Genomic DNA, 20,336 nt, shown 5'->3' on the forward strand with positions numbered 1-20,336 from the left:
CTCACGCGACATCCTATCTGCCTTCTGTACCATTGACCAGAACGACTTCACGGGTGTGAATATAAGACTTTCTTTCTCCATTCGGTTGCTGATAACACTTCTATCCACCTTTTTGTAAGGCGCCCTTTTCTTCTTTCCAGTCCACTTTTTATCTGTGTATCTTGCTATATGCCCCGCCCATTACCACATTCGTTTTATGGCATAATGTAAGTCATCTATGACTTTTGTTTTTCGTAACTAAATAGTAAAACGTCAAAAAGCCTCAATGTTATTTGTATTGATATTTTATAAATAAAAATAGATATGATTGAAGATATTTTATGAACACCTTCTGAATTTGATCCAGTAGTTTAGAGATTGCATTCAAACAAAAAAAATACTTATTTCAATGATCAGATTCAGATATGAGACTTACGCCCGAACCTAATAATCAATCCACAATGTCAGATTGAAAACAATCTGAGATCAGACCGTGACGGTCGATCAATCTCCTATCTGCATCCCAATAACCAAACCCTACGAAGACAATCCATTTTTAGCGACGGATAAAATGCTCATTGTCGTTCCATTTTATCGAGTTTTCACTCATAATTGATAGTCAATGTAATCCAAATAAAGTTAACAAAACCGTACACATAAAATTAAAATATACATGTGTATGTTTAAAAAATAACAAACAGTTTTTACTTATTTAAAAAACTGGTGTAAGTTAAAATCTGTTAAAATAATTAACTGTTGAAATCAAGCTTTCGTCAATTGTCATTTTCATACAAAGGTCTATCCACAGACACCGATACGACCACCCATAGATAGCTTGTATCTACAGATGGCTATTACAATCCGGCGATTGGTTATTGGCACACTTGTTACAACATTTGTATAACTATCTCAGATGGTGGATTATGGATTGAGATATGTTATTGGGTTCGGGCGTAAGCAGGAAGTGTGACACCCGCATGTCAAAATCCAATTCATTTTTTGACGTAGAAGAGTCAGAATTAGCGCTAAGTATCGTTTCCGAATCTTACCCCCAAAAGACTCATCTCTTACACAGTACCGGGAGGCTTAGCAATGTATTTGGACTCACCAGCTGCGCTTGCCGCTGACAAGTGCACAATAGGGGTGTCCGGTGGTATGTGCTGATTGAGGATCGCTTTAGCCTGGGAGTACGTGCAGAAGTAAATCGCTCGTGATGGAGCCACACCAACGATATTCGGTCCTAAGCCTTTGAACAGCGCCCGCGCACCCTCATTCTTCACTATATATCTGAAATGAATGGGAAATATTATAACACCCGTATTAATTGTGGTCTATGATTTGTTCCAAAATATGATATCCATGGTAACAGCCCGTTAGCCCGCGATTTATTAACCCATTTACCTGCTTACAACCGTGCTAAGGTGTGTCTCAGTGTATATATTCTCTCTGTATATATATATACATATATATGTACGCTAAAAATATGCACCTATTGTACACACCCAGTTAATTATTAGTACTTAACTATATGTAAAGATTTGTTTAATGGCGTTAAAAATACAATATATTTAGTAAGTAAGTCATAAGCTGTAAATCTTTCTCAATAAATAAAATAAAATAAAAATAAATCATTATCTCTCAAGATAAGCATCACATAAAATTTCATAGTCAATGATATGACCCCCCCGTCTTGGATTTTCTTATTTGGTGATTAAGTCAACAGTAATTATTTACTTCATTACACATATTACCCTCACATTGACTCTTGAAAACAAAATGCATTTTCGAGGATTCCTACAAAAAATTAATACGTTTATGTACCTACAATTATTTTTGAGAGCTTTGCTTACTTTTGCTGACAAGAGGAGGTTGGGGGGGATAAATTGGAGTAAATATGCTTACGTAATACTTGAACGGCCCCAAAGCAGGCTAATATATTCTTTGTGTTACATATACCTGAACACAAATCACTGACCCCTTCCACCTCTCATACAGCTTCACAAATTTTCAAAAATGTTTATTAAATTATCATTTATATTTCTCGACTTGTCACATAATTATTTTAAATACATAATAAGAATACTGTTAGTTAAGACTTTAAGTATTAATTTATTTGACTATTAAGTGGTGTGCAATTACTGTTTATAGTTTGTTTGTTTCTAGATATAAGATTTTACTGCAATGCCCGTGGGCAAACCTTTTTTAAATAAATATCATATAACAATATTTCTCATAGTGGTTTGTATTGTATTGTAATTTGTAACATATATGAGAATGGATTAATTGCAAGACAAAGGCGAAAGGGATTCTGCCTGTAAAACTCCGCGTCTTATACATATTGGTTCAGTTACCATTTGTGCCACATGCGGTCATAATTACCTTCCGTAATGGCACATGTTCCATGAAGTTTTTGATCCACCCCTAAACATCTAACACTCTGAGAAGCCATTTGTGTGAAACGCTTTCAAATTCTTTTTGGTAATCAACCAATGCCATGCATAAGTGTACAAATTTCTATAAACGAGACTTTTTTAATTGGATGTTTGGAATGTTTTTCAACAATCAGTAATTAATCAATCAGCGAAAGTGCCAATCAATAATTTGATATGATTAGATGTTAATAATTTATTTATTTTATATAACAGGGGGTAAACGGGTAAGAGGCTCACGTGATGCCACCGCCAGAGGGCTCGTAAGTCGTATCAAATCAAATCAAAATACGTTTATTCAGTTGAGATGCGTCTTAGGGCATGCTTATGAATGTCAAAAAAGTTTACAAAATTCGCGAAAAAGCAAGACTACGCAGTCCGTTCGCAAAACTACCAGGAGCCGTTGTTCTGAGAAGAACGGGCAAGAAACTCAGCAAGTTTTACCCTCCCTCTACATTACAATTATTCAAAGGAAAATGTCATAAACCACAACGTCATTAAAGTTACATAAGTAAATAAAAATAAAAATCTGTTCTGTGATTTACCACATTCACCATTACACACATATTCACAACACTTCAAAGAGAACAAAACAAATAATAACAATATAATTAGAACTATTGCCAAGCGTTGATTGGTTTATTGGTTCGGAAATACTTCAGTGGGTTCTACATTGATGGTGCGCGGGACTGCCTTAAAATTCTCAGTTGTGGAACAACGGAATCATATTAATTACCTTAAATAAGTTTAATTTAAATGTGTCAAGAGTATTCAAATTTGACGCAAGACAGAAAAATATCTACTAAATCATAAGTATATTACAATTAGGTAATTATTACCACTATTAAATCCTGAAAAAAACATTACAATTATATTTAATATTAAAATATTTTCACTATCTAAGTAGGAACTGAGTGACTTAGGGTGAGATCTATAGTCCGCACTTGGACTTTGCTCTGACTTAACTATCGAGCTAAGACACAGTCGGTATTTATAGAGCAAACTGCGAATCTCTCCCTAGTGTTGGCTTAGCTTAATCTCAAGTCCACGAAATCGACGACTTACCAAAAACTTTGACTATAAGCCTAACAAAAATAATGGCCTAAAATTTGCTCTACCATCATATCTTTTACTGGACTTTTTATTTTTGTCGGTTTTTAATGAACGGTGTTGCCATTTTGTATCAGAGTTCCATAGACTTTGGGAAAAATAGAATTTGAATTCAAAGAAATTTTAAATGATCTTGATAAATACCTATGAAATGCATGAATTAAAATAATTACACATTATTATGGTATTTATTGTTGTTTATTTATATTATTTATGTAATTGTTCAAACCCCATTTTTGAGAAATCTTAAAAATAACTGGTGTGATTTTGTATGTCACCTGGCATATTATAGTGACAACGAAATTCAAACTATAACCTAACCGATGACTCTCGCTTCACATCTGTTATTTTCGTTTCCCTGAATCTTCTACCATTTATTACCTGACTACCCTAAAAAATTTGAGATAGGAGTGGAACATATAAAATTAAAAAATCTGTTAGAAATAGAATTTCTTCAACAAAAATATAAATTAGTATTAGAAATATGTATTACACTCAAAAAAAGAATCAGAAAATAAATGTTTAAAATGAAACAAGTTTTGTTTTGATATTCTTTATTACCGAACAAATTACCTAGTTAAATTGTGCAATCACAGATTGCCGGAATGCTAGACCTGTAGGAGATCTTTCATTGTTTCTGTGTTACTCAACTTCTGCTGTCGGCAAGATCACCATCATCATAAGCATAGGGGATGCTTATGACTCTGTATACCTATATTATGCAATACAGCACAAGCTATAATTATATATAACTAGTATATTTTGTCAATTTTGACTGTAGTCCTAGCTGTAAACATGGAAATTTCCTTTTCTACACTCCGAAAACCCTTTCAACAATATGCCTAGTTCTTATTTGAGAATAATTATAACTATTGTCAGCTCTTGTCGTTGGATATAAAAGTGTTGTTAACATGAAGTTAAGTGCCGGATAACCGCTGTCACCTACTAAAACTCCTTCTAGTTCACCATTTAGCAGCCTTGCATACGCCTGGCAGTTTCTAAATATCCTGCTGTCGTGTGAACTACCAGGCCACCTGGTCACTATATCAAATATTTCCATATCAGGCCCTATTATTGCTTGCACATTTACAGAAAATTACCCTTTTTTATTTCTGTATGCTTCAGAGTGAGCGATACCTTTGGGTCTATTAATTTTTATATGGGTGCAGTCAATAGCTCTGATTATACTGTTTAGGTCATGGTGAGTATTAGATCTTCCTAATTCTTCAAACTTCCTTTTGGCTGTGTTCATATTTCTTGGAAAATTTACAAATCTAGGAAGTAATTTACTCAACTCTGCAGAGACTTTATTTATAATTAAACAGACTGTAGATTGGCTTATTCTGTTCAGATCACCACACACCACAAATGTCTTCAACATATAATGTATTTAAAATCATTTGAGAATACATAGGTACCTATAATATTCAAATCGAAAAACCATACATATTTATGAACACAATATTACCTGAAAACATCCAGTTGCATTTTTATGCCTTAATGCAAAAAGTATTTGCAATTGCGGTAGGTTTGGCGATCCTCTGTTGTTATAAGGTTGCAAGTTTGTAATGATCAGTGGCAGGATCACATTTAATACCGTGTGTTTCAAAATACGGTTCCTTCTTTTGAATTCATTCTCACCGTACAGGATGGAAGGATTTTGGTTGTATTCGTTCCGAACATATACAACACTTTAGGCAAAATTTTCAATTGTTGATATTTGATACAAGTGCTCTGTTGCTGTTGTCAAAACAATGCGATCCGTTCTACGTAACAAAATTATTGTCATCTTTAAATAATTAATAAATTTTCTAAAGGTTACTCGTAAATTTCTAGTTATTGCAATAATAAAATAAATGAATACATAAATAACAATAAATTGAAGATATATGTGTACCGTTTTAGATGTTTAAATATTTGTTATTGTTTACTTTTTTAAAGGATAATAAACAAAGTATTGCATGAACTGAAACATCAATTTGTATTTTGACATTTGCTGTCTTAGCTTGGGCTTAGCTTAATCTCACCGTTAAAATGTCTATAAATACGAAATCATAGTTTAACCTTAGTGTACACTAAGCAAAGTTTTTCGTAAGGTAAGTCTGAGCAAAGTCCAAGTGCGGACTATAGATCTCACCCTTAGTGACTTAGTCCCAAACAACAATCGAAAATATACTACAACTAGCCGTTTCGCGCCCGCTTTGCTGGACGAATTAACATAAATTTTATGTTTCATTATTTTATTTTTTTTCATATTTTTATTATTCTTCTTTTTAACTTCCCGCTAAGAAAATTGAAATATTTCGAAAATCGAGTTTTTAACAGATGTTGACGTTTAGAGGTTCTAGGAAGCCTCCCCGAATGTTTCCGCGTTGAAGTCCGTATGGATAAATTTTCATAAAAGTAAAACAGCAATAAAAAATGAAGGAACGTTGGAATTTAATAAATAAATAGCCATAAACCATCTAGGAAAAATGTTTCATGATGAAGTTGAATGAAGTTTCATGTCGATACGATCAGTGGTTTAGGCGTGATTGAGCCTCAAACGAAGACCATTTTCATTATATATATATAGATATTCATCAGAGATAACGTAGAAGTCTAATGCTGAAAGAATGAGAGAATCGTTCCAGGAGTTTTGGATCCAACAAACATCTTTGCTCTTTAATATTATTATAGATAAGATAATGAGAATCGAACTTTGAGGATGAACTGATAACCCATATACAAAGTAATAAACTTTCGTAATTTTTTTATTTTTGTGATGGAAAATTTCTAATTAATCTTATTATCTTGATCGATGTCTCAAACAAATCATAACTGTGTATAGTTTGATATTTAAAGGAACCCATTCGTCAGCGACGTGATGCTCATGTTCTCCATCTCTTATATTCCATTCTGTTCAACCCTAAAACTCCTTCCTATCTCAAAAATGATTTAAATTTTTTGGGATCCCATAACTATAGCTTACGCTCTTCCAAAAACTATATCCTTGAAATCCCGTGTCATAACTCCTCCTTTCTTGGCGAGTCCTTTAAGGTCTCTGCAGTTAGGCTATGGAATTCACTTCCAGTCCCTATTCGCTTAGCTCCTTCTCTATCTTCCTTTAAATTTCTTCTGTACAAACATTACCTGTCCACATCGTATCCCTAACTTTAATAATACCCACTAACTGACGTGAGACTGATCTTAAATTAAATTATAATGATTCATGTGCACTTTTTATTATTAGGTATTAATTTTTTTTCATGTGTCCTTTATTAGTTTGTTTTTTGTTCATGTTTAGTTTCTTTTTCTCAACAACTATATGTAATACATGTATTTTTGCACTTCTTGCCTACCTTATGTAATTTAATACTTTTTTTTTCTTTTCTCACAGTGGTTGCCTGGAAGAGATCGCTCGAAAGCGATTAGGCCGCCAGTTGCTCTCCTTTTTATTTAATTATGTCAATTGTACTATATTCATGTATATGCAACGAAGTGTTGATAAATATGTACATTTTTGCTTTATTTTAATGCATGTGAGACTACATGAGCCAATATAGCTTTTAGGGAATTAATAACGACTGCGCAGATAGCAAGCGGTTGCCAAAATAAGTCAAGAAATAATAAAAAGTCACCACTCCTGTATATAGACATAATTCTTAAGAGTACATAAAGCTCGATTAACAGGCATGATTTTACATTTTTGTATCTAAATTTGTGAGCGGTGTTTGCTTTAGCATGCGAGTCTCATTCCTGAAGTAGGTTCGACCCCCGGCTGTGCAGCAATGGACTTTGACCACATGCGCATTTAACAGTCACTCGTAAGATGAAGGAAAACATCGTGAGGAAACCGGCATGCCTTAGACTCAAAAAGTCAACGGCGTGTGTATTATGGTGGATTGTTGTAAGATACATCAATATATTATTAGTGTTAGTAATTAAAAGATAATTGTCTAATCGTCCTCGTTTAAACATGTGTGATGTTCGAGAACAATAAAATAAACAAAATAAATTTGAGAAGGTATTAAAATATTTCACTTATCAAACCCTCCTGTTATTAATCACCTTCCAATAGCGATATTCGTCAATAAATCGTATGACGTACACTGCTATCTCACGATAACTGAATGTAAACATAAATTATTATTATCTCCTATTATATATATAAGAACTATATATATCCCGACATTGGGTCGCGAGTCGCGACGTGACCTTTTCGCCAATTTTGGCGTTGGTATTACAGGTTTATTCAATATCCTTATGCCTTTTAAGTTGAGAATTTATTTTTGCTCAAGGTACATATTTAGTGAGTTTTTTTTCGATCTTATTTATTTTATAAGCCATACATCCAGTGATTAGGGCGGCTTAAAAATATAGCAATATTGCTTAAGCTTTAAATATTACTTTAACAGTTTACTAGTTAATCAAAAACTTTATAATATTCAGATCTAAGGTTCAATGAGTCTTTAATGTAACTTATGAATCTCACACTAAATTCGGCAGTGACCCCTTAAGGACCTATCTGGTCGCCAAACTCCAAAAAAGTACATTGTTTCTTTCCTTTTTTTGACATCGTTTCTTGAAGTAGGGCGAATGGAAAAAATATATGGTGGAGTTGAGTAGTTTATGTATCCATTTTGAAAGATCGATACACGATTTAAATAACTTCACTCGATAGAAAAAAACCAAACATAGACAATTTTAGACACTTTGAATTAATTTTTTGACGAAAATGTATTTAGAACATGATTTTGAAATTTACACTATATATTTTATCACAAGCCAAGTAATCCATTTAATAAAAATATTGATGAAATTACATTAATTTAATGTTTTACATAACTAATTGTTATTACGGGCCGGAGCGCCTCAGTGCTCCAGCTCTCCACTGCGCCGTCCACCCAGAGGGGTGTCTAGTGTCTAGTGTCTCTACACTGACACAGCAAATCGTGCTGGAATAGGGTACTTAATAAATGATGGAGAATGAAAAGTCGCCAGTAGAACAGCGAGTTTCCTTTATGAAATCCAAAATTGTTCGTTGATTTTACACTCATGTAGAATTAAATGTAGGAGGCTCTTGTCTCTCACATCGTGTACAATTAGGATCATCTCTTATTTTCATAATGAAATTAAACTCGTTAAGTGGGATGTGATAAGTACGAGTGAGTAGCACAACTCAGTCAAACGTCTTGAATGGCTTAAAACCCAAAAATATAATCTGGCTGATCACTGACTTGCTTATAAAAAATTATCAAAACACATAATCTGCGGCCATACAGTAGAGTAGGTAGAGTTTGTAGCGCTACTGGATCATTATTACATAGCAATTAATATAAAAATTGCAACTACATATTACTATCACTATATAACTCTAACTACACACCATCACACAGCACAGCCGAATTAGGTATGACATGTTAAATAATTTTTATTATTGTTTTCCTTTCGTAAATATTTGAACCTTTTTTTAAATATGTAGTATCTATCCCACCTTTTGCTATATTTTTAGTATAATTGTTTTTTGTTCTATATCATTTATGTTAGGTGTACAAATACGAAATAAATAATGGTTGTTGTGAATAGCAGACCACAAAATTAAAACAGTAGTACGTTTACAAACATCTATGATAGGTACCTTTAGTGCCTAATACTATTCTATTAATTAATTCAATCGGGTACCTCTAATAAAATGCCGAATGATTCTGTGAAGTCGTAGTATATAGGACCTTGTAATTAAAGCGGAGCAACAACCTACTTGACATGAAGCCCGTCTTACAATATGTATATTGTGTTATCAAGTCATATACGGTAAGCGACCTAACAAGATATTGTATCATATTTATTATTGCGCCAACGTGAGTACTATTATTCAACAGCCATGTTATTGATTTCAAAATATGGAGCAGCGTAAAATGAATACTAGTTAGTTGATAGTAACTTTCTAAAAAAAAGCGTCTACACACGGCCCTAAAATCAGAGGCAAAAACGGGGCAGTGGTGGAGAGCATCTATATCTCTCCCTAGAGCTGCTACTGCGGGTTCGAACTATTGCATCCCCACCATCATCCCGATATCGCTACTGATTTTAGTGTATAGTTTAAAAAACATCAAGGTAGTTAAATCACAAAAACTGCTATCTAGTTAACTGTCAGTTTCGTACTATTTTTTTATATAACATAAAAATGAATCGCAAAATATCTAAGCCCAAAACTCGAAGACAGCTGGACCAATTCAAGGATTTTTGAATTTATTCCTTGGAGGTTTTTAAGGAGAGATAGAATTGGAAATGTATAAAAAATTAAAAATTTAGTTTATTCAGCTGAGTACGGATTTACCCAGAAAAAGCGAAAAGTCTCAATGGGGTAGCTAATACTCACTAATGTCACTAATGTTTGCTAAAACATTTTGTATTAGCTACTAAAAAGCTATGTAAAAAATCACATTACGGGCGAAACGAAGTTCGCGCTGCTGTAGTTATAAAAATATAATAATAAACATCATTTATTTATTTAGATAGCAACATTTACGACCGATAAAAATTCAAATACATTTACTGCCAACTCTCTAATCAAGGACGAAGAACGGACAAGAAAAACGGACATTCTTTTAAGAACAAAAATGTTTTGTCATTCTCATGTACTCATAGGCCCTCGATACAGATATCGATATTTCGTAATGAAACGCATGCCCGATAATATTGTGATGAAAAAACAAAGTGATAAGCTAATGTTTGACGTAAATTAAGGTGAAGTGCGAATCTGTCTCACGCCCGTCTCGCGTGATACTCAGTGGGAGCAAGTTGTTTCTTATCATTAGCGCATGCGCGATAACTACCCGAGCCGGTTAAATCCTCTATATAATTAAACAATACACAATTTTCCGTGTCATCGAAATTAGTCGATAATAATTTGTCTTATTCACGTGAGATGTCAAATTTTATTATCATTTCCATTAAGCTAGTTTTATCCTTGAGATTATTTTGAGAAGATTTATATGAACATATATTGTTACTATAGATCAAAAACATTACTTAGTTTTGATACTTGCTAACCCAAAACAAACGGTTCGCCGGAAACAGCACCTTTGTTATATACAAAAATGGTTTAGATAAACACTGTAAGCAACTAGAAATAAGAGATCTCTTATCATTGTGGTATTGCACATATTGTTGACACATCTTTTTGTATAACTAACGCCATATTAAAGTATTTATTTTTCTTTTGACATATAAAAAACGTACACTATTGGTAATTTGTATAGATTGCATTGCATAACCCAATATTACATTTATTAAGATATGTTCATAAACTACATATCACTCAAAAACATATAAATTTTCTGCAGCTGAGTTTCAATATCGGACGTCATGGCAAAATACCATCCGTATCACCTCGACGTCCGTCGTTCTACAACTGAGCGTTTTTGCCGCGCACCACCACTATGTGGAACCAGCTGCCCACTTAAGTATTTCCGAACCAATTCAATTGGGGTCCTTCTGCCTTCAAGAAAAGAGCGTACCAATTCTTGAAAGGCCGGCGAGCCTTCTGGCAGTGTGAGTGTCCATAGGCGGCGGTATCACTTAACATCAGATGAGCCTCCTGCCTGTTTGTCTCCTATTACATAAAAAAAAGGCCACGGATCACCACTTGCTTCTGACATACCTCTCCCGTATTATCTGCTATCATAACATTCACCATGAAAGCTCAGCTGAAGCTTGTTAGCCGCTTTTATTTTTTTAATTATTTCTACTTAACGTAACCGTAATAATGAAATTAGTTTACTTTCTTAAAAGTTTCACTCACATAGGTTGCGAAAATTCTGTTAATTTTTCCAATATTCAATATTAGATTAAAACATGCAAAATCAATACTCAACGCTTCAACAATAATAGCGCGGTGGCATTTCGCCAACATTTTAGTAAACAACTTATTAAGACATGTTTACTATAAGAAAATATTATTAATTAAGCTAAAACATAAATCCACAACTACGCTAACTTCTATTTATGACCAAAGCTTTAGATGCTAGATCATGTTTTGTATAGTATAAGATTGGCGATTGATATACGTAAAAAGCTACATCTTGAAAATAAACATTTATAAATAAACTAGCTGACCCGGCAAACGTTGTTTTGCTATGTATACTACATATTTCTAGGAAATATTTTTTACTTGAAAAATAACTATGTATCTACAATAATAAAAAATAGGAGTTGATTGTAGAGGGGTGATTTAGGGTTGTATGTATTTTTGTATGCCGTATCATAAAAAAATAACAACAAAAAAATGGTCTAAAACATTAAAAAAAATGTTGTGGGGTGGACACCCCTTATAACTTAGGTGTTTGAAAGATAGTAGCCGATTCTAAGACTTACTGAGAATGCATAAAAATTTCAGAAGAATCGGTCGAGCCGTTTTGGAGGAGTATGGGAACGAACATTGTGACACGAGAATTTTATATATTAGAAAATAAGGATATGTTATCGATAAAGGTCCACAACGAGTTTGACATACATTTTGTTAGAGTGGATAAAATGGCGTCAGTTTTTATTTGTATGCAGGGGTCAATGAACTCGTGATATACAACATAATTAATAAATATAATCGCGCGCAATATTATTTCTATTTACTATAACAAACCTTTACCAAAGTGAAATTACATACATCGTTCACGTTGTAGAAACCGGTCCGTCTATATTTAAATTTCCCAACTATAATAAATCTATGTTTGTATGAATAACAAGTTCCAAGTGCATACACAAATTGTTTCTATGATAGAAATGCTTTAATATGGTTAACGAAAGACTTTCTTACATCACTGGCCTCGAAAAAAAGTCAAAGTCAAAAATCATTTATCCATATAGGTAACACAATGTACACTTATGAACGTCAAAAAATATATATATTAAATGCTGCTAATTTTACATTTACTGCCAGTTCTCAAATCAAGGGCGTAGAACGGAAGAGAAGAACTGGCAATAAACTTTCTGCCACTCTTTTTAATCATGTCATGTCAAAGTCATGGTTCTTAAACAGTTTTAACAAGTATTTCTAAAGTGGTTACTCGTGTCTTAAACATCGTGGTTGTTCCACTATCTTTAAGGGTGAGATCTATAGTCCGCACTTGGACTTTACTCTGACTTAACTATCGAGCTAAGACACAGTCGGTATTTATAGAGCAAACTGCGAATCCCTCCCTAGTGTTGGCTTAGCTTAATCTCAAGTCCACGAAATCGACGACTTACCAAAAACTTTGACTATAAGCCTAACAAAAATAATGGCCTAAAATTTGCTCTACCATCATATCTTTTACTGGACTTTTTATTTTTGTCGGTTTTTAATGAACGGTGTTGCCATTTGGTATCAGAGTTCCATAGACTTTGGGAAAAATAGAATTTGAATTCAAAGAAATTTTAAATGATCTTGATAAATACCTATGAAATGCATGAAATAAAATAATTATACATTATTATGGTATCTATTGTTGTTTATTTACATTATTTATATAAGTGTTCAACCCATTTTTGAGAGATCTTATAAATAACTGGTGTGATATCGTATCTGTCACCTGGCAGCCCTGGCATATTATAGTGACAACGAAATTCAAACTATAACCTAACCGATGACTCTCGCTTCACATCTGTTATTTTCGTTTCCCTGAATCTTCTACCATTTATTACCTGACTACCCTAAAAAATTTGAGATAGGAGTGGAACATATAAAATTAAAAAATCTGTTAGAAATAGAATTTCTTCAACAAAAATATAAATTAGTATTAGAAATATGTATTACACTCAAAAAAAGAATCAGAAAATAAATGTTTAAAATGAAACAAGTTTTGTTTTGATATTCTTTATTACCGAACAAATTACCTAGTTAAATTGTGCAATCACAGATTGCCGGAATGCTAGACCTGTAGGAGGTCTTTCATTGTTTCTGTGTTACTCAACTTCTGCTGTCAGCAAGATCACCATCATCATAAGCATAGGGGATGCTTATGACTCTATATACCTATATTATGCAATACAGCACAAGCTATAATTATATATAACTAGTATATTTTGTCAATTTTGACTGTAGTCCTAGCTGTAAACATGGAAATTTCCTTTTCTACACTCCAAAAACCCTTTCAACAATATGCCTAGTTCTTATTTGAGAATAATTATAATTATTGTCAGCTCTTGTCGTTGGATATAAAAGTGTTGTTAACATGAAGTTAAGTGCCGGATAACCGCTGTCACCTACTAAAACTCCTTCTAGTTCACCATTTAGCAGCCTTGCATACGCCTGGCAGTTTCTAAATATCCTGCTGTCGTGTGAACTGCCAGGCCACCTGGTCACTATATCAAATATTTCCATATCAGGCCCTATTATTGCTTGCACATTTACAGAAAATTACCCTTTTTTATTTCTGTATGCTTCAGAGTGAGCGATACCTTTGGGTCTATTAATTTTTATATGGGTGCAGTCAATAGCTCTGATTATACTGTTTAGGTCATGGTGAGTATTAGATCTTATTAATTCTTCAAACTTCCTTTTGGCTGTGTTCATATTTCTTGGAAAATTTACAAATCTAGGAAGTAATTTACTCAACTCTGCAGAGACTTTATTTATAATTAAACAGACTGTAGATTGGCTTATTCTGTTCAGATCACCACACACCATCTGTAATGTCAATGAATTATTATTAGTTACATATATGTTATGTTTCTGAAAGTCAGAAGACAAATGTCTTCAACATATAATGTATTTAAAATCATTTGAGAATACATAGGTACCTATAATATTCAAATCGAAAAACCATACATATTTATGAACACAATATTACCTGAAAACATCCAGTTGCATTTTTATGCCTTAATGCAAAAAGTATTTGCAATTGCGGTAGGTTTGGCGATCCTCTGTTGTTATAAGGTTGCAAGTTTGTAATGATCAGTGGCAGGATCACATTTAATACCGTGTGTTTCAAAATACGGTTCCTTCTTTTGAATTCATTCTCACCGTACAGGATGGAAGGATTTTGGTTGTATTCGTTCCGAACATATACAACACTTTAGGCAAAATTTTCAATTGTTGATATTTGATACAAGTGCTCTGTTGCTGTTGTCAAAACAATGCGATCCGTTCTACGTAACAAAATTATTGTCATCTTTAAATAATTAATACATTTTCTAAAGGTTACTCGTAAATTTCTAGTTATTGCAATAATAAAATAAATGAATACATAAATAACAATAAATTGAAGATATATGTGTACCGTTTTAGATGTTTAAATATTTGTTATTGTTTACTTTTTTAAAGGATAATAAACAAAGTATTGCATGAACTGAAACATCAATTTGTATTTTGACATTTGCTGTCTTAGCTTGGGCTTAGCTTAATCTCACCGTTAAAATGTCTATAAATACGAAATCATAGTTTAACCTTAGTGTACACTAAGCAAAGTTTTTCGTAAGGTAAGTCTGAGCAAAGTCCAAGTGCGGACTATAGATCTCACCCTAAGACACATTGTGTGAGACACAATCGTTGTGGAATTTTGCATTTTGCGTTGATATATGATATGAATTTAAGATGTAGTCAGCAGTCAATAGTTATTAACTAATTAACCATCGTGACTTAGCCATTTGAAGCCAGAAGATAGCTTATTTTAATAATCTATTCAACAATACAATAAATAATTGCATAAAATCTCCAAAAATCAGTCCAAACTTAATCAAGTGCGTAAAGAGCGTATACGTGCACGTCATCACGTACGCATTGCGTGCAGTTTTGTATTTTTAATAAAATCAGCTAAAACAGCTCTATATTTATACTACTCGCATTGCTGAACATACATTTTTAAATATTTTAGAAATAACCAACGATAATACCATTGTAATGTAGAAATAACTTTTAAGATCGATCCGATTACTCAGTTTATATTCTCTTTATAACATAAATATATAACAAACCGAAGCCCCATAAAGACTTACTATACCTGAATTGAATATTTGTAAACAGGAATTGGGAAAATTTATTAAGATGGATTCATAAAATTGTTTAAACTACATACACTATTACTCAAAAACATATACATACACGCTGTCTATATTATATATTTAATTTTAAAGAGTTCCTATATCTATTTATAAAAACCTGTTACTGTAAACAAATAAATTTGAATTCTCGTAACGAATATTTAAAGCCACTTCTTTCACACCTTATTCCCGAAGGGGTAGGCAGAGACCACGGATCTCTTCTTGCTACGTACCTGACATACCTCTCTATTTATCTACTTTCATGACATTTACCATGCAAGCTCATCGATTAAGGGAACTTTTAACTTCTCTAGTACCTCCTTATTTCCCTTCGAATTTGGTATGTAATCTAAACTAATATTATAATGAGGAAAGATTTGTATGTTAGTATTTGTAACGGATTGGCTCAAAAAGTACTGGACCGATTTTAAAAATTCTTTCACCATTTGAATACTTCATCATCACTGATTACTATATGCTATTTTAATTGCAAGAAAAAATAAGGATTCCTACTAAAACTCCAATAGAGTTACCCAAGGTGTAAAAAAAATACCTATAAAATATCTTCCATCGCATGCGCTGCGAAAACTATTGATGAGAGAACAAAATTTTTTTCCACAATATTAAAGAACACAACAGTGCGATGCGGGGACGGGCCGCTAGATTTAAATATTTTAGAAATATCCTATCTTACTCAGAGCTTACCATTGAAATCAATTACTGAGCTTGTGTAATACACACACATATACACATTATCTCGATATAAGCATTTAACGCATCGAAACTGCATACAGATTTACTACAACTGAATTGAATATTTGTAAACAAGTATTGTGTAATTGCATTTAATTTGCTACATTGTAATTGAGTTCATTCGAGTCGCGACACAGATTGTGATATGCAAATAGACATTTTACGCTGTGTTCGTGAGATAAGACTAACTAGTAACTATCATTGTTAAGATTATATAGTTTGAGTTATACATTTTGTTCATAATCAGTAGAATTTTCCAAATTCCATCTGCAAGATGACGGCTCATTGGTCTAGTAGTTAGTACCCCTGACTGCGAATCCATAGGTCCCGGGTTCGATCCCCGGCTGAGACAAACATCGATGTGATGAGCATTTGGTGTTGTGCTTAGGTCTTGGGTGTTTAAATATGTATTTATATGTGTTAGTTCTATCTATCTATAATATGTATGTATATCCGTTGCCTAGTACCCATAACACAAGCTTCACCAGCTTAGCATGGGTCTAGGCCAATTGGTGTGATTTGTACAATCATAAAAAAAAAAACAACCAACCAACTAGGCAGCTCATATTCTAATCTTTGCAAATATAACAGAATAAACACTACTCATCCAGAGCTTGATATGATGATGAAGTGGGATGATCAATTTATAAAAAAGCATTGTTTAGTGCCTAACTGATACCTAATCCGCTGTTTTACTTATTGTTAAGCAAGAAATTACATACTAGTAAAATCTAAAATTTTAAGTGTACCATTATTTTTATTGTCTACTAGCTGACCTGGCTAACTTCGTTCCGCCCTACAACCTTATAATATCGTTGTTACTTTAATTTAACTTATTTTAGGATTTCATTAATGTTAAGTATTACATTAATACAACTCTTTTGCTAATACAGAAATGTTTTATTGCTTGCCATTGCGAAAGAAGAATGGCAGATTAGGCATCTTCTCTCTAGCGTCAATATGGCGATACTGCATGTTAAGCACTTTCTGATATCCAACATCTTTTGATCAGGATCAAAGCATGGTTATGCATCTCCTCATTCACCTCAAGATCGGAATTTCTTGAACTGACACGAATTCGACGTAAAATGATGCGTAGTTTTGTCAACAGATGGCACCATATGGTTTTTGCATTCGTAAAATTAATTAATTAATTAATTGTTATTCGATAACTTATCCGACATTTTATTGCTTATTCTGCTATTCGGGACAAAAACAAATCCAACAAATCAAAAACCATGGCAATCGGTCCAGCCGTTCTCGAGTTATAAGTGTTGTAACAAACACGACTTTCTTTTATATATATAGATTAAGATAATATTTATTACCATAATTAATGAATAATAGAGAGCGCTAAGTATAACTATGTCTATGTTGATTTTGACATACCCTTAGAATCTGATGATCAATCTCACGCCAAATAAAAGCTTTTAGTGAAAAGAATTCAAGTATGAAACAAGAAATATTTAAAAAAAAACTATCCTGCTATGTTCCAAGCATTCTTCAGTAATTACTCTACTTAAAGTGTACTAAATATTTTCTTAATAGCTTAAATGCTAAAAAAACATTTTCCACCTTATCATAAAGGGTGTTAGAAAATTTGTTGGGAAGCAAGAAAACTTTGACTTTATTTAGCAGAAGTAACAATTTCTTTTCCTTTAAAATATTAAGTTGTAGTTTGTTTAATTTCGGTTTTCTTTTTTATCTATTAATAGACTTAATTGACTTATGTTTTCTCTTTAATTTTTTGTTTAACAATATATTATTCGGCTTTGTATATTAGGTGTTTTTATTTATAATATGTATATATATGTGTAGCTGTAAGATTACTTATAAATAAAAAATTAACTTTTAAACCAATTTTATCGGGAACTTACTAGTTTCGTTTTACAATGTCAGTCTGACAATAAATAGTGCTGTCAACATGGCGTCACCTAGTTTGACCATAAACGTTATCTATCTGTCTATAATATATCTTCAAAACACACTCTAAAGTCTTAAATAATCTGACAAATCTAACCTGATGCACTGAATAAGGCTCATCCTCTGCACCGTCCTCGCGTGGCCTGCGCGCGCGCACTGCTGCACCTGGTAATTGTACGACATCAGCATGCGATCTGCTTGCTTGCTGTAGGCGAACATTGCGCCCATCGTACGTCTGTAGCCCCATTTGGCCTCCTGCATTATATGGCCAATTAGTGTTTAAATTTAGGGCTGGTAAACTAACTACAATACCCACGAATGACAGAGTAGAAGCTCAGTTCCCTTCAGCTCTAAGTTCAACGTTAATAACTAAATATACGGCGACGGCAATAAGTACAATGTGTCAGCCATTGCATTGACAGCTTGAAGCTGTTTCAAATTTAAGCAATTTTGTAGTCCTTGAATAATTTATAAATTCAAAAATACAAAACAAATGTTTATATATGCAATATTGATTATACTGTTATTTTATTTGTTTTGATACATAGGTAGTATGGATATTGCAGCGTTATTTTGTCCCAATTCGTAAATAATTTTATTAAAAACCGAGTGCAGCAAATCGCATGAGAACGTATTGGTACCATGTTAAGTTATTATAAAATAAATTCATCACATTCATTTAGGAGCTTTACCATTTAAATAAAAGACCATTCTCGAATCCACTTGAACACACATAAACATTTCATCAAAATCTGTTTAGATGTTTAAATTTTAATACCAATACAAAGATTTATCCTTATAAATCAATAAAATGAAGAATTCTTATTCTTAGTATTGTAACCATTCCATAGAAATATTTAATAATTTACATTGGCGTTGTTAAACTCGTTTCGTTTAACCATAATCATAATATATATAAATTGTTTTAAATAATTACAAATAATGAGATAATCACAGAGATTAATCGCCTTAAAAAAATGCCATAAAAATATTCTAAACATTCAAATGTTTATAATAATGCGTCGAAATCTTGTTTAACTAAAACAATTATGACTTCTCATTAACGATGTGAATCTCAGTCAAAATCCAAATTAAAAATTAAGATGTACCAATACGTTCAACTTGTTTAAGATATGTTATAAGCAATACACTATGTTACCCATAAATTAGTTATAACGAAATAATTATATTAAAACCTATTATTTAGTCATCAAACTGAATTCACATTATCAAATTTTCAGCTGTTAAAATATACCATGCATTTGTAATTAATACTAAAATAACCGAACAACTGTGGCCCAAGTAGAATGATGAAATACATAAAAAAACTTTGAAACATACATACGCAGGAGCATGAGAAAGGCAAACAAAAGACTCAACATTATTATTAATAAGATTGATTATTCTCACGCAGTAATTGTATTGCAATGAAATCCCTTCAGATATTATGCAATACAACGCAAACATTTCTATACTTAGCTGCAAATGGGTGGCACGACAGACAATACACTTTACAATACATAGATATTCATGTACGACTGAGTCTATATGGTCGGGACTTATTCATGAACTAAATAAAAATATCTGTTTCAATTTCAAAGAAACCTTATGCAATAAAATTCTTATGCAATAACGCCTCTTGGTTTTAGTTGTGTGGCTGATGAAATGATAAAGTAAATGTTTAAGTCAAAACTCAATTAAATTTTAATCGATAAATTATAAATATATATTTACTGTCTAATGACTATCTAAGTTCACTTGCATATCTATGTATATTTATTCAAAAAATGCCGTCACTATTTATATTTCATGTTCTTATGTTATTATTCAAATACCTAATACTGTTTTATGTGATTTAAGATGTTTTTAGGAGAAATAGAAAAAAAACTAAAATTTATATTAAATCGCAATTAGTAAGATCGATCCTCGGATAGGAAAGAATAGGTATTCTGTCAATGTGCGCATTTAACATTCGCTCGTACGATGAAGGAAAACATGGTATTGAAACCCATAAAACTTTTTACGTTTTTAACTCTTTTTTTTACCTTTTTAAACAGAATATACAGAAATCTGAGGCCCCTAAAAGCGTAGCGTAGATATATCGACACTGGTTTTCTTATATTAAATCGATTAAAACAATAC

The 20,336-nt window shown here is 32.6% G+C and overlaps 1 protein-coding gene and 1 long non-coding RNA gene across 2 annotated transcripts in view; both read right to left on the reverse strand.

Moving 5' to 3' along the window:
- LOC125060999 (mitochondrial carrier protein Rim2) overlaps positions 1 to 20,336 on the reverse strand; it is a 38,914-nt gene that overhangs the window by 9,837 nt on the left and 8,741 nt on the right. Inside the window, exons 3-4 of the mRNA XM_047666136.1 lie at positions 18,292 to 18,449; positions 1,088 to 1,266 (exon numbers count right to left, since the gene is read on the reverse strand). Of these exons, the coding sequence (XP_047522092.1) occupies positions 1,088 to 1,266; positions 18,292 to 18,449 (337 nt within the window). The remainder of the gene's footprint in view (positions 1 to 1,087; positions 1,267 to 18,291; positions 18,450 to 20,336) is intronic.
- Positions 13,338 to 14,754, reverse strand: LOC125061001. Its single transcript, XR_007118957.1, has 2 exons — positions 14,330 to 14,754; positions 13,338 to 14,166 (listed from the first exon to the last, which is right to left on the reverse strand). It is a non-coding gene; the product is annotated as an uncharacterized LOC125061001 (long non-coding RNA).

The sequence above is a fragment of the Pieris napi genome, chromosome 22, assembly GCF_905475465.1.
Source record: "Pieris napi chromosome 22, ilPieNapi1.2, whole genome shotgun sequence".
Lineage (NCBI taxonomy): Eukaryota > Metazoa > Arthropoda > Insecta > Lepidoptera > Pieridae > Pieris > Pieris napi.